The following is a 26,047-nucleotide window of genomic DNA, read 5'->3' on the forward strand; positions in this document are numbered from 1 at the left end:
TATGGGTGCTGAACATGTCCTGTGGATGCAATCTGGGTGCTGAGGCCAGTCGAATGTGTGCAATGGGGGTGCTGGAGTAAGTCCAATGTGTGCAATTGGGGTGCTGGGGCAAGTCCTATGTGTGCAGTTGGGGTGCTGGAGCAAGTCCTATGTGTGCAATTGGGGTGCTGGAGCAAGTTCTGTGTGTGCAATTGGGGTGCTGGAGCAAGTTCTGTGTGTGCAATTGGGGTGCTGGGGCAAGTCCTATGTCTGCAATCTGGGTACTGTGCAAGTCCTGTGGATGCAATATTGGTGCGGGGGCAAATTATAATGTTTGCAATCTGGGGTTCTATGTGTGCAATGTTTTACAAGACAGCCTAACAGTGATTATATATGTGTTAGGTTGCATAAAATGAAACATATTCCTATATTTGTCCCAGTCCCCACACACACAAGCTGTGTTTCACATAATCTTCATTGTACCTACTTGTGCTGTACTGGGGTGGAGGTCCCCTACACCCCCGTTTAAAATCTACCACTACTTTCCACCACTACAGACCTTTACGTTTTTGGTTCATTCACTTCAGTTTATGCGCCTCCTGATGCTGGGCTCCAGGATTTGATGTAATATCCTGGGACTCTCTAACAGCAGGCTGTGATAAACCGTGAAAAAGAATCAATAGTGTCATAGTGTAGGGGGCCTAAGAGACAGGGCAAAGGGTCTCTAAGATAAACTGGGGTTCAGAGTAATTACCCAGCATAACAAGGACTAGATGCTATTGTCCATGAGAAATTCAGGTACCCTAGGTCTAAGCCTATAGCTATGTGAATAGTCTATACTTTTTTTCTGTATTAAAATATCTAGCGATGAATTTGGAGCAGAGATACATTTCTCATGGATAATAGAATCTAGCGCTTACTGTGCAGTTTCATCGAGGGTTGTTTTGCTAGTAATGTAATAGGTTGGCCATAGACACGCTATGTAAAGAAGCTGGTCTGCAGTGATGCAGCTGTGTTACAAATGCGTCCATGAGTCTCAGCTTACTTGTGACACTTAGAAAGCATGTTTGACATCTATATGTGTGCAAAAGTGTCAAACAAGTCAACATTAAATTAGTCTTGTTTGTTTTGTACAGTATATGGTGCCACATTTTTACTAGAAAATAACCAGTGGCTAAGAATAAATAAAACAAACGTGTGCTGTCCTGTTTTCCCTTAGATTTGGTAAAGTAGTTTGCAGAATGGGAATTGATAACAGGTAGCACTTCAGGACTACACTGTCACAATAACATAGCAAAAACATTGTGGCTACTCCTAGATGGAACATTACGGAAGTATTGTTACCATACTTATTGTTTCTACCTGAAATCATACTTGGTATTTGGCCTTGGTGATATGTTTACCATAGCACAAGGCCTACTACATGTATGCCTCAATGGGAACTCCCTTTATCTTTTCTTGTAAGTGGCATATTAATATTGTTAGTAGGATATTAATATGTGCTAAGTACGCCTTTTGTTACTTTTGTTACTTGAAGCTTAGGAGAAAAGTTTAGCATGGGTATCTGACTCCATTTGTGGCATAAATATCTACATGATTACATTACAAGGCTTCACTTGTGATGCAACTCGTGCCATGTTCCGATCTCCAAGAGGCTACCAGATCACAGGAACTAGCTTTACAAACTACAATAATATAAAAGTATAGTGTGAGTTGCCTTTTAAATTACAACACTGTATTGGCATCTAGGTATATCTTTTCACTCTTCTAAATCAAATTACTCCAATCTCCCGTCTAAACCAAACTCATGCCAACCTTCCACTCTCCTTACCCTCCTATCTCTGCTAACGCCAGCTTCCCGTTCCTGCTGATAATGGCCTCCTGCTCATAGCAGTGACCTACAAACCTTACCGTCCTGCTAACATTAGCTTTCTGATTTTGCAATACTAGCCTCCCATTCCTGTTCACACAAGCTTCCTGATCCTCCGTGCACAAGCCCTTTACCCAGGAAATCTTTTCTGTCAATATCATAAGATTTGATCTACGGTATTTACAAGTTGCTTCATATTGGAAGATATTGATGTTGTTGTAAAGTTTGTTTTCTGCCTTGGCAGTTTGCTACAGATTTAATAAATATCTAGAACAGTTTCACACATCAGTATGAAAGATAACTGTCTGTTTCAGTAACAGTAAACTGCAAATTGTCTGCTCTTTTTTATCTGTTTCAACTAATACAATAGAAAACTGAAATAAAAATAAAGGGGTTGCCAATTACGTAGTTAAGCAATTCTATGTAAGAATTTTTTCAAGAGCCTTATAAAAAAAATGTAATTTTTGCTAGACTTCCATCAAGATTATCAATAAAAAACCATCAACATGAAAAACAAAATACCACTTTGAACTAAGAAATATAACTACAAGTGCAATTTTTCCACGAGTGTCTTCCTGATTTCACCTGTGCTGCGCCTAATCTCAGGAATGTTTTATCTCAGCCTTTCAGACTCTTGTCTATGATTTCTAGCTTTGAAAATCACCAATCTCTACCTACATCTGTCCAGAAAGTGTATAATCTATCTTTTACTCATCCACAACATACATTCCGCTTTCCCAGCTTTCCCATATCTCCAGACCACCCCCATCTTGATTCATGGCTCACTAGGTCAACATGGTCCTTTTAAAGCAGGACAGGGCCTCCACCTCAGGAACTGCTCCTTAGGCCTACGTTAGATTACACCACTGCCTGTTGCTATCAAAAGCCTCCTGTATAAAACTGATCTGCTGATGAAAATGAACAGTATTTCTGTAACTCACTATGATGCAATATTTTGTTGCTAGAAGCATTATGGCATTGTTTTACTAATTGAACCATGGCTCAAATGCCTGTAATGGTCTCAATAATAAACAAATTCCTCCAACTCAAAAGGAAATGGAACTCCTTGCATTAATGATGCAGTCATCAACTTTATAATCACTCCCTTTCCAAAAACACAAAACCTTTCCGTTCTTGTAGCCTACCGTATCTATATTTTAATGGTCGTTTTTTTCTCATATAATGGCTGTTACAAGACAAAATATGCATGTGTGGTTTCTGTCAAATGCAATCCATTTGAATGATGGTGTCTTCAGTGCACATGACATTAGAGACAAATGATTAGTTATTCCAATAAATTTCAGAAGGTTTGCAAACCTGGCAAACAAAGGCAGTTGTCTAGGGAATGGGATTTGCTTTGAGAAGCAGGAGTAGCATGCTAGAGCTGCACAGCAAGACAACAAAGGACAGGCTAAACCAGTCTATGTGCATACTGTAGGAGTCACAGCTAGTCTCAGGGAAATCAAGACTTCTAGTTACTTTCTTCTTGCATGCTATCACTGTTATTATTGTTTGAGTTATTACATGGCTTAGTTCTAGGACATTTATGGCTTCGCCGAATTTCATCAAATGACATCTTTTGTGGTTGCTCTAGAGCAGACCTGGGCAAAGCACGGCCCGCGGGCCACATCCGGCCCGCTGAATAGCTCGGACCGGCCCGCAAGGAGTGTCCTGGTGACTCACCAATGAGTCCGGTCTCCCCCCCCCCGCCCCGGTCACTTACCTTAAACTCCTGTGTTGGAAGCGTTTGTCTCGGGTGCCGGCGCTTTACGCTGGGCGCCGGCATATGACGTCAGACGCCGGCGATCAGCAGTGAAGCGCCGGCACCCGAGACAAACGCCTCACGCTTCCAACACAGGAGTTTAAGGTAAGTGACCGGGGCGGGGGGGGGAGATCCTGAGAAGGGGGGGTTAGGGAGTTAGAGGGGAGATACTGAGAAGGGGGGGTTAGGGAGTTAGAGGGGAGATACTGAGAAGGGGGGTTAGGGAGGGAGGTCTTACTGTGTGTGTCTTACTGTGTGTGTGTGTATCTTACTGTGTCTGTGTGTGTCTTACTGTGTCTGTGTGTGTCTTACTGTGTCTGTGTGTGTCTCACTGTGTCTGTGTGTGTCTTACTGTGTCTGTGTGTGTCTCACTGTGTCTGTGTGTGTCTCACTGTGTCTGTGTGTGTCTCACTGTGTCTGTGTGTGTCTTACTGTGTCTGTGTGTGTCTCACTGTGTCTGTGTGTGTCTTACTGTGTCTGTGTGTGTCTTACTGTGTCTGTGTGTGTCTCACTGTGTCTGTGTGTATCTTACTGTGTCTGTGTGTGTCTCACTGTGTCTGTGTGTGTCTTACTGTGTCTGTGTGTGTCTTACTGTGTCTGTGTGTGTCTCACTGTGTCTGTGTGTGTCTTACTGTGTCTGTGTGTGTCTTACTGTGTCTGTGTGTGTCTTACTGCGTGTGTCTTACTGTGTTCATAGCTTATTCAGTTATTGTAATAAATATTTTAGCCCATTTTTTAGCTCAAAATATTTTTTCCTTTTTTTTCTCCTCTAAAATCTAGGTGCGTCTTATCAGCAGGTGCGTCTTATAGAGCGAAAAATACGGTATGCACTCCGAAGCCTTGTTCATTTTGTTCACTTCTGTGCTGTGCTAATAGTTATTCAGGCCTTACTTATTCAAGCACCTCTACCAATGACGTAGGCTTGAATAACTTTATTAAACAGCACATAAGTTAACAAAATGGACAAGGCTTCGGAGTTTGTAGTTTGTAGAGGTCTGGCCCTCTAAAACCATTCCAATTTCTCATGTGGCCCCATGGGAAAATTAATTGCCCACCCCTGCTCTAGAGCAATGAACTAGGACATTCTTAATAATAAAGAAGTGATCACTGACAAAATTGTGGTATATATAAATGTAGAGTGCCCTGAGTCGTTTGGACTGTGTTGGACCACAACTCCTTAAGCCATCAGCCACCAGATCCATCAAAATAGTCCATTGCTTGACCCGAGCCCATCCATCTATAAAGTAAATTTCTACTGCCATGTAATAAATCCATTAGTAAGAGACAAAACAAGCAAGCAGCATGGAATGTAAATTAGGAAGATTTCTGCATCCAGCAGTTGGTTTCTAATAGAAAGAAATACACAGCTATATATTCCAGAGGCTAATGGAAAGTAAGGACAATGTCTGTGGGTAGGGAACAAAATGCAATTTAGCGAATGATTTTTAGTTTAGGGGAAATCTCTTACAGTGTCTGTTCTAATGTTCTCAAACATTCATTCTCTTTTATCAATACAACCCAAATTTGCTGTGTTTCTGCAGTTTGGTGGATACCTGGGTTATAAATAGAAAGAAAAAAGGTAAAAAAAAACGTTAACAAAATATTGAATATGTCGGCTTATTGCATCACTTGTACCACTTTGGGATGGGATTATCCACTGCCTCTTGTGATTTTTTCTTTGTGTGTCGTTTCCATTTCCTTGATAACTATTTTTAGAAATGTGTGTGTATGTGTATATATATATATATATATATATTTATTTTTTTTCAAAATCTTTTATAGCTACATTTACTGTATTTGATATATATTCACAGCATGCATTTTTTGCTTTCTTCCTTTAAATGTCTTGCATGTAACATGATACATTGTTTTAATAAGTAAAGAATCCAGTTTTACAGTTCTCTTGGCAATTAGGAAAATTACATGAACTGAAATGTTATTTGCAGTTGAAGCACTAAAACTTGTGAAATTAAATGCTTATGTTTTCATCTTATTATAGTTTTTTGTCAGTCTGCTCAGTAGAATATATTATATCAGATGATTATAAAATCTTTTTTGTTATATCATCAAAGTTATATAATATCAAGTTATCTGCTACTCCTATGCTTTGTGTCTTTAAGCCATAGGACACGAAGACTAAAACAAGCAAGACTGACTACATTATAGCAGGAAGCAGGCATACACCCATAAATGTTAAAAATGATAGGCTGAATATGTGTATCTTCCATCATTTTCCATCACAATGATAACAACTCAATAAATACATTTATTTTTTTGTATTTAAAAAATAAATAAATATATATATAAGCTGGTAAGCTTGTGGGCCACGATTCCCATCACCCTCAGCCAGCAGTGAAAGGCCTAACACCTGTTGTTATTTCTTTAAATAAACCAATATTGCGGGTAGAGCAGAATAAAAAGCATTCAGAGATTACCAATAATAATTTGAATCTGAAAAGTGGCCAAAGCAGCAGCTTTCAGTTCTCTGATCAGTTAATTACGCTTAAATCAATTCATCATATGAAAGGCAGCCTCTTTACCCGTATTTAGTGGCATTTCAATTACCGAGAGCTGTCCAAAAAAAAAGAATATTATGTGAAAATACAAGATTTGTGTGAAAATGCCTGTTTCTATGGTAACACTTAGCAATCGGAAACCTTTTTTGGATAGTCATTTACTGTACAGAAGTATTTCAGAACACAATAAGCATAATCAGTGTCAACTGCATATAAACATCGACATCTCTGAAAGACTGAAGAGATGCTAAGCAACTAAATGTCATGTGCATGAAATTCTTTAAGTGCCAATCATGTAAAGTACGTGGCTGACTACTTGGGTCTGGACGACCTCCTATACGGCTGCAGATTGGTCACGGCATCAAATTAAAAAAAAATGTACACTACCAGATCTATCCCTTACGAAAAATTACTGCAGTTTTTTCTGAAGTAATACTGCAGTTTTTTGGACATGAAAAAACTGCAATACTGCACTTTTACTGCAGTATTACTGCACATTTACTGCACTTTTACTGCAGTATTACTGCACATTTACTGCACTTTTTTTTTTTATACTGCAAACCTACAGTTGTACTTCAAAGTACTGTAGCTTTATTGCATTTGTACTTCCGTACAAAAATAACTGCAGTACAACTGCAGTACAGTGAAGTACAAATGCAGTACAACTGCAGTAAATGTGAAGTAATACTGCAGTAAAAGTGCAGTATTGCAGTTTTTTCATGTCCAAAAAACTGCAGTATTACTTCAGAAGAACTGCAGTATTTTTTTTGTAAGGGATGTGCTGGGATTGGTTTAAGAATATGGCAACTTAGTGTAGCTACCGGTTTCCATGGTTACACAACAATAAATAAGAAAAGCCTACATGTTCTCCTCTGATCTAAAGCAAGATCTTCTTGTTAGTATGTAGGAAAAATCATTTGATCCCTGCTTACATATATAAATTATAATTTCAAAAACAAGCATACAAATTATGGCAGGGGACCCACATCTTATATGTGTTTATCCTACGACCCTACGATGTGGCGTTTACCATCCCCTCCATAGGCTTTGTGTGCAATCTACATTTTATATAATATTGGAAGTATTTACTAAGGGGTTTTACTGTTTCAAGAAAAAAAAACTAGGCATTTGAGAATAGCCTAATCTCCTGTTCTGAATATATATATATATATATATATATTGTGACAGAAAGCAGGGGATGATAATGGAGGGAGTGTACTTATCCCCTTATATTTTGCAGGGTGGTTACCCACAATAGTTTCTACTAGCCCCAGGGAGATGTATTGTTAAGATTGTAATTGCTGATGTCTGTTATTTGTGTATTTTGGGTCCCTGGGGTGGAGCACTTGGAGAGTAGGGCGGGCCAGTGCTCCACTCCACATTTTGTGAGCAGCTGAAGACCAGCAGGTGAGAATCCAGTCCGGAGATTCACAGAAACTCTCCTACTACTCACCTGGTTCCACTAATTAATGGGAGAGGCAGTTAAGTAGCCTCCTGATCTGAGAGCAAGAGAGAGAGAGATCATTTGGCTCCCTGAGTGAGAGGGAGAGGGAGAGGGAGAGGGAGAGAGAGAGAGCTGCTAAGCTACTGAGTGCTGCCAATATTGTATACAATTTGTTATTTTGTTTGTTGGGAACGGATAAGCCGTCCAACTGCTGCTAGGCTGGAGAACTGTGTATTAGTGCTCACGAGAGCAAGGCTTTTTGTTTTGATTTATTTATTTTCTGTAATGCCTGTGATGACAAAATAAAAACAGGCCCAGCCTTTTATTTTGCCCTCCTCGTGTCTGAGCCGTCTCTGCAGCCTGGAAGACTGTGTGTAAGTAAAGATTCCTGGACAGAGTACCAAGTGAAGGGGTATTGTGTCACAATATATATATATATATATATATATATATACTGTACAATTATCCCATAGGTAAAGTGTAAGCTGTTCATAAGGTTGCTAAAACTACAAGGTTATCATACAGTCTATAACTATAGTGAAACTAGACACTAGGCATAATCGCCAGATTCCCAGAACTGAAAAGAAAAGAATAAATAATGTGCAAGTGAATGTCAACAATAACAAATATGAGGGGCCTATTTCATTATGTAAATTGTTAAAGTGCCACCAAACCGAAAGTGGCAGAGCTGCGCAAAGAAACATGGAAACCCCCTAGATTGCGCAGGTAGGAAGCAGGTACTTCATTCATGTCAGAATATGCGTGACCTGTCAAATAATTGTATTCAGTTTGTGTAAAAAAGAAATCTTCTTGATAAGTCTAAATTTAAATGAGGGATTTAGACAATAATCTAAAAGCATGACATTCAAGTATCGGTAGCCACCAAAGATCCATGCTGCTAAAGATACATATTGGCTATTGCATTATTTTGTTTATTGTGTTGTTTCATTGAAATATTTTATAATAAAATAAATCTGTAAAATATACACGGGAAGGGCTTCTAAAGACAGATCCACTGAGTCATAACTGCGAGGTCTATTATTAAAATGTTACAAGAAGAACATCTGATGTCCTGAAAGTTTACGTAACTTTATGCCTCTATCTACTCTGGCTCAATAAAAGGTATCAACTTCAACTGCAGACTCCGATTTCTGTTGGGCTAATACGGCTATATCCATTTACTTAAACAAATACAGAGAATGCAAAAGCGTTCTAAACGTCTAACATTTCTATTTTAGATGCTAATTCTTTCATAATAAAGTTATTTGTCGTGTCCTAATCAATATGGAGCTTGGAGTGATGAATGCAAAACACAGCTAAAGGCAGGCAACGGTTAAGATCTAAAAATGCCCTTTATATGTTATTAGAGTGGCTCTTCACAAAGAGTCGCTGTTCTTGTGTTTTTTCCTGGTGTTTTCATTGGCTAAGATGTATTTTCTTAAAATGAATGAGGAGGCTAACAGCACCATATAGTCTGCCCTCTTGCTACATCTAGTGGCGGACTTCTGAGATTACTGAAGTCAAAATGTTTTATTAGCCCATCACTATTTTACGCTGAGTAGTTGGCATGATGCTACTTAAGGTCTGCAATGGTCCCTGACTTTCCAGCAGTGAGTACAATGACTGCATCCACATGTGCCTCAACGTATTCATCCTGGTAAAACAATTTCTAAATAAGGATGTTGTATATTGTCATGCCTACAAAAGGGAATCTGACCCTTTAACACTGCCACCGCTATGTCTCAGTTTGAGTGTCAAGACTACGTAGTGGTTCTAATGGAAATATCAATCATAAATATTATTAAATAAACTGAGCAAATATATTCAGCATCTTTATGGTTCTTCTAACTTTGACTATCATGTTCCGTTACAGGGTTATAATGTCATACCGCGCTGATTCACTCATTACACCATGATGCGGTGTCTGCGAATGTCCAGCCAGCTTCCACCACCATTATGTGACTCTACATCTTGTTCTGTGGCTATGCTGGCTCTAATGACCTCTGAAGATGCTTTAGGGTCGAAAACATCAATATCTATTCAACCCTTTAGGATACACTTTCTTGTCTGGATTGTTGAGGACAAAGTGTGTGATTTTCTGTGCTACTGTGGCTGAAGGCCAACCTCCCCCCCCCCCCAGTTATGCACATCTGCCCCCAGGCTTGCCACTCTGCCCCCAGAAATGCCTTATACCCCCCCCCTATTTGCCACTCTGCCCCTTGATGTGCCTTTTAACCCTCTATATGCCACTCTGCCTCAGAAATGTCTTCTACCCTCCTATATGCCACTGTGCCCCATGATATGCCTTTTAACTCCCTATATGCCCCTCTGCCCCATGATATGCCTTATACCCCTATATGCCACTCTGGCATATAGGGGGTTAAAAGGCATATCATGGGGCTGAGTGGCATATAGGGGGTTAAAACGCATATCATGGAGCTGAGTGGCATATAGGGGGTTAAAATGCATTTCTGGAGGTATATATATATATAACAGTATCCCGCTGGTTGTTGGAACTCATAGTTCCGCCATATTGGCACCATTAGGTAGACATACTGTAGAAAATACTTACAAGTATCCTGCTATACATTCTCCAGATCAAGAATACAGTATGTGTAAAAAAAACAAAAAAACCCCATATATCTTAAAACATTTATATATTTAATTAGAAGCTAAAATGTAAATCAGAGCTTTACATTTAGTTTACATCAGAGAGAGGAGTGGTCATAATACAAATGTAAAGAAAAAAAGTACACATTTTGTCTTATTCCTGACACAAAATGAAAAGCTCTGTTGCTTAGATACAAGCAAATAAAGGACAATGTTGGTCATTCCTTTAAAAAATAAATCAACATAAACAGTTTTAAGTAAAGGATGACATTTTAGATGCAAGAATTGGAAGAATTATTTATATGTATGGCTATCCGATATTTTCTATGCTTTGCTACAAATGGAAAGGAAAAAGTAAAAAAGCAACAGGTACCCTCCTCCTCCGTGGGCCGACTTTCTTGATATTGATTAGTAGATCACAACAGACCCTCGTCTGCATTATCTGCATATTGGGGGACCAAAAAAACAAAAAGCCTGAATATAAGACTACCCTATAGGAAAAACGTTTTACTAGTAAATATTAATTAATGTAAACATATTTAATAAAAGCTATGATTGAGAAAGATATATATTTTTTATTTCCTTTTATTTGCCAACCTGCCCCCCCCAGTTATGCACATCTGCCCCCAGGCTTGCCACTCTGCCCCCAGAAATGCCTTATACCCCCCTATTTGCCACTCTGCCCCTTGATGTGCCTTTTAACCCTCTATATGCCACTCTGCCTCCAGAAATGTCTTCTACCCTCCTATATGCCACTGTGCCCCATGATATGCCTTTTAACCCCCTATATGCCCCTCTGCCCCATGATATGCCTTATACCCCTATATGCCACTCTGGCATATAGGGGGTTAAAAGGCATATCATGGGGCTGAGTGGCATATAGGGGGTTAAAATGCATATCATGGGGCTGAGTGGCATATAGGGGGTTAAAATGCATTTCTGGAGGTATATATATATATATAACTGCTAACAGCAATCACACTCCTATCAAGCCAAGGCAGCCAGTACATGCTGGAACCTCGTCTTATAATCGAGCAAATATGGTACATATCTGGGATCTTGTGGGCTCCAGCTACTCAGAGCCTACCCTTGTGCACGCGGCCAGGACTGCCCACTGTCCTGCTGACGGTCCTGCTGATATTGCGGGAAACACCCCAGGGGGAAATGGTCAGGGGGTGGGTTGTGTCAGGAACCTTCTCCCGCGATCCAGAGGATTTGTGGGTCAACCCCGAGAACTGGCCAAACCCGGAGAGTTCCCAGGTATGATCGCATACATTAAAGCATGATGGCTGGATCGTCCCTTTAAGTGGGGATCACAATAATCATATGCTCCTGAATTCCACACCAGAATTAGCTGTTTAATTCTGGATAATTATGTGAAGACCTTAGGTTTCTTCATGAAACAATATACTGTACTGCGCTACGGAATTTAATAGCGCTATATGAAACAATAAATAATAATATTGCAAGATTAAATTAATGACCTAATTCCACAAATTCCCAATGACCAAAGCTGACGCATTTTCCTTGAAACTAGGCTGGAATTGGTCTTGGACATATCAGTTAGAATGTCCCTGACAGCCCTACTAAAGAAGAATGCATATTAACCCCTTAAGGAGCAATGGTAATTTCACTCTTTTCCACATTTCTGCTACCTCCTTCTACTGGACTCAAGCTATCAGACAGTTTCAAATCAGTGGTCATGCCATCAGACGCTTTTTCTTAAGATTAGCAAAAGGTGCCTTAGACCTGGAAAAGTGATAATAATCATATAATGTTACAATTTTTAGTGGATTTTGCAGAGTTCTCACACAAATATATCTAACTGCAAAATTAGATACGTTTATTAAACAAATTAAAGGTAAATATCCGCTGATTTCTAGCAAATTACCTTTTATAACATTTCTGCATATATTACAAAATTCCACCGTTGGACCAACACATTTACACTGCACATATCTCACACACACACCCCTATATAATATCTTACAATATGGTGCATTTTTACTGTGGAAATTTAAAGATATAGCACCCCAAATAGCAGTGCAGTACTTGATAAATGTCATATTTCAACATTCTAAATGGAATTAAAAAAATTTCCCCCATTGGACCAATACAGTTACACTGCAGATATCTCAAACACAACCCCCTCTATTATTTCTGAGAATATGGTGCATTTTTACTGTGGAAATTTAAAGCTATAGCACCCCAAATATCATCCCAGTAGACAGCAACTGGCATTTTTCAGCATTCTACAGAGGGTTAACAAAAATTCCCCCATTGGACCAATACAGTTACACTGCAGATATCTCAAACACATGCCCCTCTATTATTTCTGAGAATATGGTGCATTTTTACTGTGGAAATTTAAAGCTATAGCGCCCCAAATATCATCCCAGTAGACAGCAACTGGCATTTTTCAGCATTCTACAGAGGGTTAAAAAAAATTGTGTTTGAGATATCTGCAGTGTAACTGTATTGGTCCAATGGGGAATTTTTTTAACCCTCTGTAGAATGCTGAAAAATGCCAGTTGCTGTCTACTGGGATGATATTTGGGGCACTATAGGTTTAAATTTCCACAGTAAAAATGCACCATATTCTCAGAAATAATAGAGGGGCATGTGTTTGAGATATGTGCAGTGTAACTGTGTTGGTCCAATGGGGATTTTTTTTTTAACCCTCTGTAGAATGCTGAAAAATGCCAGTTGCTGTCTACTGGGATGATATTTGGGGCGCTATAGCTTTAAATTTCCACAGTAAAAATGCACCATATTCTCAGAAATAATAGAGGGGCATGTGTTTGAGATATCTGCAGTGTAACTGTATTGGTCCAATGGGGAATTTTTTTTTAACCCTCTGTAGAATGCTGAAAAATGCCAGTTGCTGTCTACTGGGATGATATTTGGGGCACTATAGGTTTAAAGTTCCACAGTAAAAATGCACCATATTCTCAGAAATAATAGAGGGGCATGTGTTTGAGATATCTGCAGTGTAACTGTATTGGTCCAATGGGGAATTTTTTTTTAACCCTCTGTAGAATGCTGAAAAATGCCAGTTGCTGTCTACTGGGATGATATTTGGGGCGCTATAGCTTTAAATTTCCACAGTAAAAATACACCATATTCTCAGAAATAATAGAGGGGCATGTGTTTGAGATATGTGCAGTGTAACTGTATTGGTCCAATGGGGGATTTTTTTTTTAACCCCATGTAGAATGTTGAAATATGACATTTATCAAGTACTGCACTGCTATTTGGGGTGCTATATCTTTAAATTTCCACAGTAAAAATGCACCATATTGTAAGATATTATATAGGGGGGTGTGTATGAGATATGTGCAGTGTAAATGTGTTGGTCCAACGGTGGAATTTTGTAATATATGCAGAAATGTTATAAAAGGTAATTTGCTAGAAATAAGCGGATATTTACCTTTAATTTGTTTAATAAACGTATCTAATTTTGCAGGGAGATATATTTGTGTGAGAACTCTGCAAAATCCACTAAAAATTGTAACATTATATGATTATTATCACATTTCCAGGTCTAAGGCACCTTTTGCTAATCTAAAGAAAAAGCGTGTGATGGCATGACCACTGATTTGAAACTGTCTGATAGCTTGACTCCAGTCCAGAGGCGTATCTACTGAAAATAGCGCCTATGGCAAGCACTGAAATTGCGCCCCTGTCCAAATATCTAAAACCCATTTACTAGCCCCTGCTGCCTATATATATATATATATATATATATATATATATATATATATATATATATATATATATATTAGTCCCTGCTGCCGATAGCAGGTATAGATCAACACACAAACCCAGATCAATTGAAATTCACTTGTGACCTCAGCACTGAAGGTATATATCAAATAAACAGAATCAGACATACAAGTCCTGTATTTGCAGGTATTCAATAATAATATATGAAACGTAGCATCGCAGGTATAGATCAAATAAATACATGGAAACAGCATTGCAGGTATTAATCAACTGAATAAGACATATTAACCCTGTATTTGCAGGTACACATAAATAATGTATGGAAACATAGCATAGCAGATATGGATCTACAGAATAACACAAAAACCCAGCTTTGCAGGATCAATTGGAATTCACATAAAAACACGGCATTAAAGGTATATTTAAAACCCCCTAAATTACAGGCATAGATCACAGGTTGCACACCCCAAAGCCAGCCCTGGCGTCCACATTGCCCACATAGAACCTGACCAGCGCCCAGATTACACACATAAAATTTGCAATCTTTGTCGCCAAATAGCCCAGCACAAGTCAACTTTGTCCCCAAACAGTCCGGCCAGTGCCATCTTTGTCCCATATACACCCTGCCTGTGCCATCTTGGTCCCCAAGGCTCAAACCTCCTGCTAGTGCCAACTTTACCCTTCCACAATTATACATCTATGATACACAAACACTTTTACAGTCACTCACTAATTCACACTTTAATTCAGACAACTCATCCACACATTAACTCATGCTCTCCCTCATTCACTCAATGCATCCACACATTAATGCACACTCTTTACTTATATCTACCCCCTCTCCCTTATCACTTTTTAACCCCCTCCCTCCATCCCTTATCACTTTTTAACCCCTCCCTCATCACTTTTTAACCCCCTCCCTCATCACTTTTTAACTTCCTCCCTCATCACTTTTTAACCCCCTCCCTCCCTTATCACTTTTTAACCCCTCTCCCCCCCCTTCTCTCTCACCTTGAAGTCCAGCGACGGGAGGACGATGCTTCTGTCTTCCTGCACCGCTCGCTGGTGCCCGCTGCTTCACTGCTGAGCGCCGTAATATGACGTCATATTTCGGCGCCCAGCAGTGAAGCAGCGGGCACCAGCGAGCGGCTTTTAAACGCTGTCTTCTTTTTTTTTGATGCGGGGGAGAACGAGGGGCGCCGATCGGTTGCTAGGCGCCCCTCTCTCTCCTCCGCATCAGTGTTTAAAAGCCGCTCGCTGGTGCCGGTATTTCATGCAGAGAGCCGCAATATGCCGGCATATTGCGGCGCTCTGCATGAAATGCCGGCACCGGGACGGGGGTAGAGGGCTCGTGGAGGAGAATGAGGGGCGCCGAGCGGTTGTTAGGCGCCCCTCTCTCTCCTCCGCATCAAAAAAAAATACAAAAAAAATGCCGGTGAGCGGCATTTAAAAGCCGCTCACCGGCGCCCCCCTTGAGATGACGCCCATGGCACATGCCATGGCTGCCATACCCTATATACGCCTCTGCTCCAGTCTCCTTCTTTCATGTTTCTCATTCAGCGTTTTGCATAGAAAGTCATTTCTGGCAGCCAGAATTTAGGGACACAACAACATCATCAAAGCGCAGGGGCAGGAGTTTCTCTGAGCAGCTTTACTTGAATGAAAAAATATTATAAACATAACTCAGAATAACTAAATCCGATTTCATAAAGATGTTTATTAAACAATGCTACAAAACCATATATTTGCATACATGGATTGTGGTAAAACTAGGTAACATTTTGGCTGAACTGAATCTGACACCAGTAACCAGTTTTCAGGAACCGGAAAGAAGTCACGACAAACCGGGCAATCACACCGTTTTCACAGTTTCGTGTGCGGTGCGACCGCCAAAACCAAGGCATCTCTCTCAGTCTCGATCCCCCGTCTCCACGCGCACGCGCGCTTGCCTAAAGCCACATCCTGTGCGCGTTCACGGAATCCCCGCCCCAGTCTCCACCCCCGGGTGCCGCTCCTCCCATGGTTCCTGCCTGTGCTTCGTTGCTGTGAAGTTTCTGCAGACGGTTATTACAGGAACATGGCTTCCCTAGCGACGGTCGGCGGCGATTCGGAGGCGGCAGAGCCAGGTTTGGAGCAGGTACACAGTGGCCGGGGGTATAGATCTGAGGAGATCATGATGGGGCCCGGAGTCTGCTTGCCTATAGATGTGTGTCTGTGTGATAAGTTCGTATCAGGGCAGCCGCTGTACAATAACCATTAAATATAACATATTTACTAACGAGTCATCTGGGAAGGTGGCTAATCCAATATGATTCATCATTATTCTAACATCCCTGAAGAAGTCAGGTTCTGTGTAACATGTATTTATGATTAGGAGCATTTTAGGCATATTTAAATTATCTTTCTATCCATGGTCCCCCTGGAATCAAGATGATCTTCTAAGGTCTGAGATAGGGAAGACCCTGCAAACAGGTGCAGCAAAATACTTTAAAATTATAAGTGGTGACTACAGCTCCATATCTGCTTGCCAAGAAAAATATAATTGTTGTTTCCATTCATTCTTGTGTCCAAAGGTATAAAAAGATCGAGGGCCGATATATTACATCAGAACACCAATACACAAGTTATAAGTGTAGCTCACACACTTGTAGTTTCAGGATTGCATATACAGTACTTATAATAACTAATAAAAGCAATAATCGGTTACACAGCAAGTAACATAAAGGAACAAGACATGTTCTTGGGTACGCCAATAGGAACTATGTACGAAAATTAAGGGCCATGCTGAAGGGCCACACAAAAAGCCTGCACTACCTACAAATGTAATACATTTTACTTGGAATTCTAAATATCCTTTTCCTCTGCTCACCTTGGCGCTAATTCTTGCCCTATACCTCTATCATACAATTCTCACCAATGGCTATAGGTGATATTATTTACGGAACCAAATTTGGGCACCTTGTGGGCAAGAATCCTCTGTGTACTCCCTGATAGTGTTACGGAGAGCTGGCCTACACTGCATCTCCTGTTCTTCAGCCCACAAGATCCTAAATGGACTGTTTTATGCGCTACACTCTCTTCCAACTCACAAAATGTTTATCGTTACAATTCATCTTCTATGTTTTATACTTATTATTGCGCACAGGATGAAAGTTGTTTTAGCCAAGTTGAAGAAGAAAGAAGATTCCATGTTCAAAACTGGAAAATAAAGGCTGATCAAGCAAAGAAAGCAGAGTTCTTCCGCGAAGCTGAGAAACTTAAGAACCAGTAAGTGAAGCCAGCGAGTGGTATTTCCGCTGCCTCTTAAACTGATTGAGAGACCTGGGACCACACAGGCCAAGAAATCTTCTGGCGAAGTCACGAAATAGTGACCAACCATGTTCCTTCCAACTAGCTTTTTTTTAGTCCTCACTACTGGTGGATGCAGGATAAGTGCAGTGTGACACGTCCAAGACCATGGTCTTCTCCTGGGTCGCTTCCTACTGGCTGATGGTCATGCTTGGTTGTCTCTTTGAACATTCTGTGCTGAGGGAATGTGTAAAGTACTGTATACTTTATATAGCATGGCATAGTGTGTGTGTATATATATATTAAACAGGTTTTTCTCTCATTTAAGAATTGCACATTTAGAAAAAGACAAGAATGGACATCTTTATAACAAGAAGAGCGACTTCAGGACTGAGTACAGCACGCTTGAAGAATATGAGCAAAAACTGGCGAACAACAGAAAAGCAGAAAGTAAATTAGAGTTTTGTCCATGCTTCCAGGCATAGTTTCTAACAATATAAATTATATATATAAAACCAGTAAAGTCTGTGTGTCTATATACACATTTAGGCATTCTATAGTATTCCCAGTGTTTGTAAATATAAGAGCCCCCTTATTGTAGCCTCAAAATATTTGAAGACTACACATGGCTTCTCATAAGGGGTTCTTTATATACAAAGTGTTCCGTCTCTTCTCAACCATTTTATATTCTAAGTAAACATTCCATAAAAAGTCTAGATATATTGTGCAATGTAGATTTTTATTTTTGTTTTGTACTAGCACATTTACACCCATATTTGTAGATTAACTTGTATTGCTTCGTTTATTCCACAGAAATTAAGACAGAACAACAACTTTCAAAAATACACAACAATGTCAAGAGACTTCAGCGACAACTGAAAGATGTGAAGCCTACTCCAGAATGTAAGGATCAATAAAGCAGAACTATTGTTATGTACAGTAATGATGTTTAACGGGCATCGGTGAGGATTTGGCTCAATGACGTTCTTCAGTGAAACAAGCAGGAAGAACACTTCTCTTCAGTTGTGAATGCTTGCCCCGGGAAGCACTAACGATTGTACTTAGGATATGCTCTCGGGTGCAGGTATTGGGATCACATTTGAACCCTCACAGTATCTGTGTTGTCAGTGGCATACTAGCCTTTTAATTAGGCTAATGTGCCATCAAGGAGCAGAAGCAAAGAGCTTTACAGAGCACTTCAGGCAGGAACACTTTGCAAAACAGAGGGAGATAGGTGGGGATTGTTCAAATTCACTGAATTTAAACAAAAATGTTGGTACTTTTCAAACATTTTTAAGAACGTTTTCAAGTACATTAAGTTTTGTATCCTGAATGGATCTGCTGGGCACTTTCTAATTGGTTGCTTGCGTAGATCACTTTTAAATATAACATCTATAGTCTATTTGTGTTTCCTTATATTTCAACAAAATCTAGAAGCCACTTTAGTAAAGTGGTTTTGATGCAATGAGATAACGCAGACCAACACACTTTCTGCCTTTTTATTTCACTTTTGTTTATCTCGTTCTGCATGTCTTTGTAATATGTTCCAAATGTCAGTCTCTTATATGTAAGTCTTGCGAGGATTCTTTAGTTCACTGTATAAATACATCCAAAACAGATTGCTTTTTTCTTTTTAATGTGCTCAAAAACATATGCATTAAATCTTGTGTTATACTCACAATTTGTGCCCGGATTTAGACTTTTACAGCAGGGTCCTACTGCACAAATAAGCATGATGTGTTTATATTATACAAAAACTGATATTATAATGAACTTGCAGTATAAAGGTGTATGTTGTGAGCAGTAGTAGCATATTTGTGCCATAAAAATAAAATCCTATGGGAACTCTAGATATAAGACTTATTTGGCAATGTGCCACATGTGCTACTATCAAAGTACCATTACAAAAGGATGTATAATATTTATTCATATGTCTTACAGTTGTCGAAAAGCTCAGAGAAATGATGGAAGAAGTAGACAGTGCAATAATAGCTTTTAAAGAAGAACAGAGAGTTATGTAAGTAGGAACGATACCGCCCTCCATATTGTTTCAAAGATTGGAGCTTTTTTCATTTTGTTTTTTCTAAACGCCTTCATAGACTTTATTTAAATTTAATTTGTGGTATTATTGTATTTGTGATGACCGTATGTCACTGGGTAATGTAAGAAACTGAGATCCATTTGCTCTACAAGGATTAGAACATCTCTCAAGAGTTTAAAACTCACCTTGGAAAAGTTAAGAAATTTGCAGGAACCTGATATATTAACTGAAATATATCTTGCGCTTTTTAACTTCTTTACTTATTTCAGTTATGAAGAGCTAATGAAGGAGGAGAAGTCTACCAGCATTGAATTGACTGCTTTGGAGAAGAAAATAGAGGCATCACTGAGCACGGCTCCAGAGAAGGTCTTCAGAGCACCTCCTGGGAAAGTGCTAGCAGACACAATAATATCTCACCAGCTTCCCGAAGAGGTGATGGCCTTTGAAAGATTTCTACAGCAGACAGGTGGCCGTCTCGGAGGATGGGATGATTTCGACCACCAAAGCTTTCTTAAGGTGTGGACAAAGCATAAGGGCAAGCCTGCATACCTGGAAGAAGCAATGGCATATCTCCCTAGTCGAACAAGAGAGGACGTACAGCAGCATGAAAAATGGTATCAAGAGTTTCTCTTCCTTGAGGACAAAAAGAAAGAGGTGAGGTTCATGCCCTTTTTTGTATTTGTTTAACACAAACCACAAATGCTTTTAAGCTCACCAAAACTCCATATGACATGCTTTTGATGGCACCTAACTAGCATACTGCATTGACTAGACCAATAAATATATAATATCTAGCTTAGGAAAGTTGTTTTAGTCCAGTAGTGTAAGTGTAAAAAAAAATGAGTACTGCTAAATAAAATAATACATTTTTAACGGACTAACATTCCATTGTAAGAACAAGCTTCTGAGAGTATCAAACTCCCTTTATCAATTCCAAAGCAATACTAACCACAAAATGGTATGGGGGGCCACTGCAGGTTAGGGTAGTCTTAAATGAAGTGGAATGGTAAAACAGTATTTTATCTAATGAACAGGAATACATGTATTTTAACATTTTTGGTATCTAGTATGCAGTTAGTCAGCATATGTTCTATACAGAAACTCGGAAAACCAATTGCCATTTTAAGCTGCCCCCCCCCCCCCCGATTCATAATGCACCTTACTTATAGATATGCTTTATGCCCCCAAATATGCCTCTCTGCTCCCCAGATATGCTTTATACCCCTGATATGCTTTATGACCCCCAAATATGCCACTCTGCTCCCTAGATATGCCTTAGACAACCTCCGCTGCTGCCTGTCACTTCCGCCGGGGCTTCTATGGTGGAGCACCGGAAGGTCATATAACGCCGGCGCTCCGTCATAGAAGTCGCAGCCGAAGTAGCGGGCAGCAGCAGAGGTTGTCTGCGTTCAGGAAGGTCATGTCAAGTCGGCACTCGGTCGTAGAGAGAGAGAGAGAGATTAGTTCAGTTGTTAGGAGTATTCCACTCAGAATTGGGAGACTCTTATGTGAACTTCTAAATTCCTACCTAAAGCAGCGCTTCCTTTCTGTAATTTTGCTTTTTCAGGCTATTCAGAAGTGGAAAGCACAGAAACAGCTGGAAAAACATGAAATATCAAAGTTACAAGAAAAGATGGAAGATGAGTCTGATCGGCAGCAAAAAGAAGCAGCTCAGAAACAAAAACTGGAAGAGGAAAGAAGGAAGCGGCAACAGGAACTGGAGGCCTGGAAAAAAAAGAAAGAGATTGAAGTGGCAGCAAGGCTTGAAATTAGGTTAAAAGAAGAAAAAGAACAACAAAAGAAACAGAGGAAAGAGCGCCAGCGTCAGCTGGAGGTTAAGCTTTTGGTGGAAGAACACACACGCCTAAAGAAAGAGCAAGAGGAGTTTCTAAGACTGGAAAAAGAGATGAAGGAAGAAGCGGAGATAGAAGAGAGGAAGAAGATGGCTCTGTATGAAATATACCGATTTCAGGAACGAGTAAGTTTGAGGAAATCCATTTTGATTTTGATGCGTTTTGGGGACAGGACAATAGATGGCCCGCAGCTGAACAATGAAACGTAATATGATGTGGCACGCACGGGAGATTTGTTTCTGTTTCAACTTCTTTAGGGTTTCACATGAGCAGGTAATACATTTTTTATAATTAACTGCTTTCCACTAAGATGACTACAGTACATTGAGTTAACTAACACGTTAGGGATCACAGCATTAAAACATAGTAACATACAAAAGGATTCTCAAACAACATTGGCTGTTGTGGCTACTCATTATAAAACAGTGTATACAACACTTTTGGCAATAAGAGACACTTATTAGTCTTAACTTACTAAAGATTGTTAAGACTAATACAAATAATATACATTCTCAATAATAACATTATAAAACAGCTTCATTTGCAATTGTAACGGGTGGCGCCATTTAATGCAAAAATATCCCGTTGTAGGATCAACAGAAACTTGAAGAGAAAGCACGAGAAAAACGAGCTAAAGAGGAGGCAGAAGCAGAAAAAGAGAAGCGGCTGGCTTTCTTAAAGGAAAAGGTATTGTGCTTTGTTATAGGTAGACAACAATCTGAACCTAATGAGTATATGCGGCGATATACAGTACGGTATCTCCTACCTTTGCATTTGCCATTAGTACCTGTAACTTCACACAGACTAAATCATCGAAATTCACGAATCAAATTCAGAAATCAAATGACCCGTTTGCATAGTAACCAACTGAGTGTGCTTACCATCAAGATTTCACAAACACCTGCGTAAACGTGGTTTTTTTCGATAGTGAGGCACATCAGTAATTATATTGATGAACTAATAAAACGTGAAAAGTAAAATCCATCAATGGAGGTCATTCTAGCTGTATTGTTATATAAATCATTGACTTGTATGCACCAAGTGGTTATTGCATCTCCAAGTCTTTATCAAACTGTGATATGAACTATAAAAAGTTACATTCTGAGGAAGTCTTGCAGTCTTTTACATTTTACTGCTACAACTACTAAAATTAGCTTCTTTGTTCAGTTAAGATTGTAGCTCATGTCTAATTTTGAGTTGCAGTTTCATCTCACTGATTTCCCTTTACATCAATCCCAACGATCTTCTGCTGCAAGAGTCCCTTGGGTGCTCGGTATAAAGCACATTTAAGTGAGATTTCTTGAAAGTGGAACTATGAATGGCCATCTTACAGTGAAATATTCCAGAAATTTCCTTTTATTATGCTTCGTGAACTCAAGGAGCTTCTGCTCTAGTGAATAAACCCTTTTCTTTATTTAATTGAGTTACAAAAAGCTATTTAATGTGACTGTGGCGGTGCAGATGGATATGTATTTCCCTTACCAGAACTATGTTTTAGGAGAGAAAAATTAGGTTCACGGCACATGATCATTTTCTGGGCTATCTGAACAGAATACAATATATAAGGAGGCTTTTTACTTTCTTTGGACAGAGACACACAGAGATGCACTTCAGATGGTTTTTAACTACTTATAGACCATAGTGCATCATCCCCATAATCTCATGCTGTCTGATTTTTCTTCATTAATAGGTAGAAGTTCACGTTGAAAGGGATCCTTCCAGACTTTGCAAACTTACCAAAGGATGGGAAGAACGTTGTAGAGAAATTGGACCAACTGGATCAGCTCCTTTACTTCATATTCCACACAGGTAAGATGATAGCTATCTGTCTCTTGCTCTCTCTGTCTATATCTCAAGTTGTCACTGCACTTTATGAATTAGTTTGTTTTGAAGAGGCCAAAATTACTTTCATTTGCAGATCGATTTTTCAGGAAGCAGCTTGCCGATTTAAAGTTACAAGCTGTGTTCTCTGGCCAGGTGGCACTGTCTGGACAGTGATCCAGTCTGTGGCACCTCCACTAAGCTGCAGAGTGGTTCTTAACTAGATCCCTGCCACTGATCTGGGGTAAAAAAAGCAAGTTTTACACTGAAGGGGCAATAAGAGAAAATCACTTCTGTAAGAACTGATCTCAGGCTATTAACTGGGATAACCGCTGACAGTATTAGCATATACCTCCAGACTGGGATAACCGCTGACAGCATTAGCATATACCTCCAGACTGGGATAACCGCTGACAGCATTAGCATATACCTCCAGACTGGGATAACCGCTGACAGCATTAGCATATACCTCCAGACTGGGATAACCGCTGACAGCATACCTCCAGACTGGGATAACCGCTGACAGCATTAGCATATACCTCCAGACTGGGATAACCGCTGACAGCATTAGCATATACCTCCAGACTGGGATAACCGCTGACAGCATTAGCATATACCTCCAGACTGGGATAACCGCTGACAGCATTAGCATATACCTCCAGACTGGGATAACCGCTGACAGCATTAGCATATACCTCCAGACTGGGATAACCGCTGACAGCATTAGCATATACCTCCAGACTGGGATAACCGCTGACAGCATTAGCATATACCTCCAGACTGGGATAACCGCTGACAGCATTAGCATATACCTCCAGACTGGGATAACCGCTGACAGCATTAGCATATACCTCCAGACTGGGATAACCGCTGACAGCATTAGCATATACCTCCAGACTGGGATAACCGCTGACAGCATTAGCATATACCTCCAGACTGGGATAACCGCTGACAGCATACCTCCAGACTGGGATAACCGCTGACAGCATTAGCATATACCTCCAGACTGGGATAACCGCTGACAGCATTAGCATATACCTCCAGACTGGGATAACCGCTGACAGCATTAGCATATACCTCCAGACTGGGATAACCGCTGACAGCATTAGCATATACCTCCAGACTGGGATAACCGCTGACAGCATTAGCATATACCTCCAGACTGGGATAACCGCTGACAGCATTAGCATATACCTCCAGACTGGGATAACCACTGACAGCATTAGAATATACCTCCAGATGTGAGGCAGCTGTGTTTTCTTCAAATTCTTCTTCTATATTAAAATTGCTTTCCTTCTTCCAGAAACCCTTTATTTATAGTTTCATGTCCCTTTAAGTAAACTTCAACATTCACTTTGTCTTCTAGGGCTGTACCAACGTGGAGGCAAGGGTTATAGGCATTCTACTCAAGAAGACTACTATATGTTCTGCACACAATATTGTAACAGCTGCATCAATAAAGAATCAAAAGCCTAACCAAACCAAACTTTATTAAAAAAGTCCCCTAGTTAACTTTTTTTAAAGGAGGAATATCATGTTTAAATGTTTTATGTGTGTTTTGTGGTATATGTGTTATAGGGCATTGGATAAGGCTTCTCTCTCTTATATGGCACTTAATCCGTTGGTACAATCCCTTCTTTGTGTTTTATCATGTAATGTTCACCTACAGTTCAGGCATTAAACTACACTGTTTGTTTTTTGGCACGTTTGATTTGTGCATTTCTCCTTAGGTGATCGTCGGTAAACAGATTGTGACTCTTACCAAAATAAACATCCTTTTACCACTAAATCTTTATTCAGGATATGAGTAAAACAAATTATGTTCTTGATTTTATATATACCACACTGTTCATATCTGTTCATAAAGTAAAATAAACACATTTTATGTGTGTGTATATATATATATATTTACATTCTCAAGCCTATGCTTCCATATACAACACACCAGGAAACAAGTAGCATTTATAATAGTACTTAGGTGAAAATGCTAAATATACATTGTATAGATGTAAGGAGTAAATTTGTGTATAATCTGAAATCTATTTAGTAAGTGTGTCCTTTATACATGTTTCCTATTAAGATATAATCTTGATAAGCATCTACTTAATTGAAACTTAACATAAAGACTGGGGTTTATTCACTAAAATAGGAGAATAACAGGTTCATCTCACTGATTTTACTATGGGTTATAAATGAGGCACCCTAAAAGGTTATTCCTGCAAGAACTGCTCCGTAGTTATGAAATTTCATGATATGGAATGGGAAAAAACCTTCTGTTAATTTACTTTTACTGCTAGAAGATCTTTTTTCTGTATAATCCGTACTTCCATGTTTGAGAGTTTTAATGCATTATGTAGGGTGAACTCACCAATTCTGGCATGAAGAATCACTGTTGGCCATCGCAACTCTTTGTGAAAGCAATTTGAAGGCAATGAGTCGAAATGACAAACGCCAGCTTTTATGAATATGCCTCTAAATGTGTAACCCTTTCATGGCTAACCGCGGCTGCTTTGAATGCTTCCTTGTCTCTTCAACAGATCATCTGTGTGGTTGGGAAGTAGGGTGACAAAATCAGCTGTGTTTTTCAGGGCACATAATTTTCACATTTTGCTCAGACGTAAAGTGCTGCCATATGTGCCATATATAGAGTCATCTAAGGGAATTGCCAACTCAAGTTATATATCCCACACACTGCGTGTGCTGGCAGTAATATGTAAAAATTATACATGTTCTGGAAAACATGGATGAGGTGGTCATCCTATAGCCCTACTAGCTGGTAGGATGTAGAATAGTTAATAAAAAAAAATCTAATTTCTCTTGGTTCTATGGGATGTTGCTGCACGGAGCAGTCTGTTTCCATAAAAGCTGTGCTTCTACTATGTACTACTTTTCTCTTATTCAGGAGGAAGCTATAACACTTAATGTTAAACCACTGCTATTTTATTTAGGTTCATCGTCATTGTCTTTTCTTCATTGTAGCGAACGTAGCTGTAAATTAAAGTTTTTCATCATTACTAGGAATATGTATTTATTCCCCCTAGTAATACATGCACTGGATATAATTGGTATCCAGAGACAGCAGACTCTTGCCTTGTTTTGCAACGCTCTCAGTAGATTTATATACCTTCCAGGATTTA

General features: G+C 39.6%; 1 protein-coding gene across 1 annotated transcript; it reads left to right on the forward strand.

Moving 5' to 3' along the window:
* The first annotated feature begins 15,984 nt into the window (after nt 1–15,984).
* LOC149302970 (coiled-coil domain-containing protein 112-like) lies at nt 15,985–24,307 on the forward strand. Its single transcript, XM_089481727.1, has 10 exons — nt 15,985–16,044; nt 17,053–17,174; nt 17,524–17,645; nt 18,009–18,098; nt 19,137–19,212; nt 19,506–19,890; nt 20,804–21,214; nt 21,681–21,776; nt 22,780–22,898; nt 24,277–24,307. Exons 1-10 carry the CDS (start codon nt 15,985–15,987, stop codon nt 24,305–24,307), a joined length of 1,512 nt encoding a protein of 503 aa, XP_089337853.1.
* The last annotated feature ends 1,740 nt before the right edge of the window (nt 24,308–26,047 follow it).

This window comes from Sceloporus occidentalis, unplaced genomic scaffold (genome assembly GCF_023333645.1).
Source record: "Sceloporus occidentalis isolate IW3139 unplaced genomic scaffold, rSceOcc1.0.p SCAF_16, whole genome shotgun sequence".
NCBI lineage: Eukaryota > Metazoa > Chordata > Lepidosauria > Squamata > Phrynosomatidae > Sceloporus > Sceloporus occidentalis.

Coding starts and splice junctions, on each gene's coding strand:
- LOC149302970 (XM_089481727.1), top strand. CDS start 15,985: ATGGCTTCCCTAGCGACGGTCGGCGGCGATTCGGAGGCGGCAGAGCCA. Junction 17,175..17,523: donor GCTGAGAAACTTAAGAACCA/GTAAGTGAAGCC, acceptor CTCTCATTTAAG/AATTGCACATTTAGAAAAAG. Junction 21,215..21,680: donor TATACCGATTTCAGGAACGA/GTAAGTTTGAGG, acceptor ATCCCGTTGTAG/GATCAACAGAAACTTGAAGA.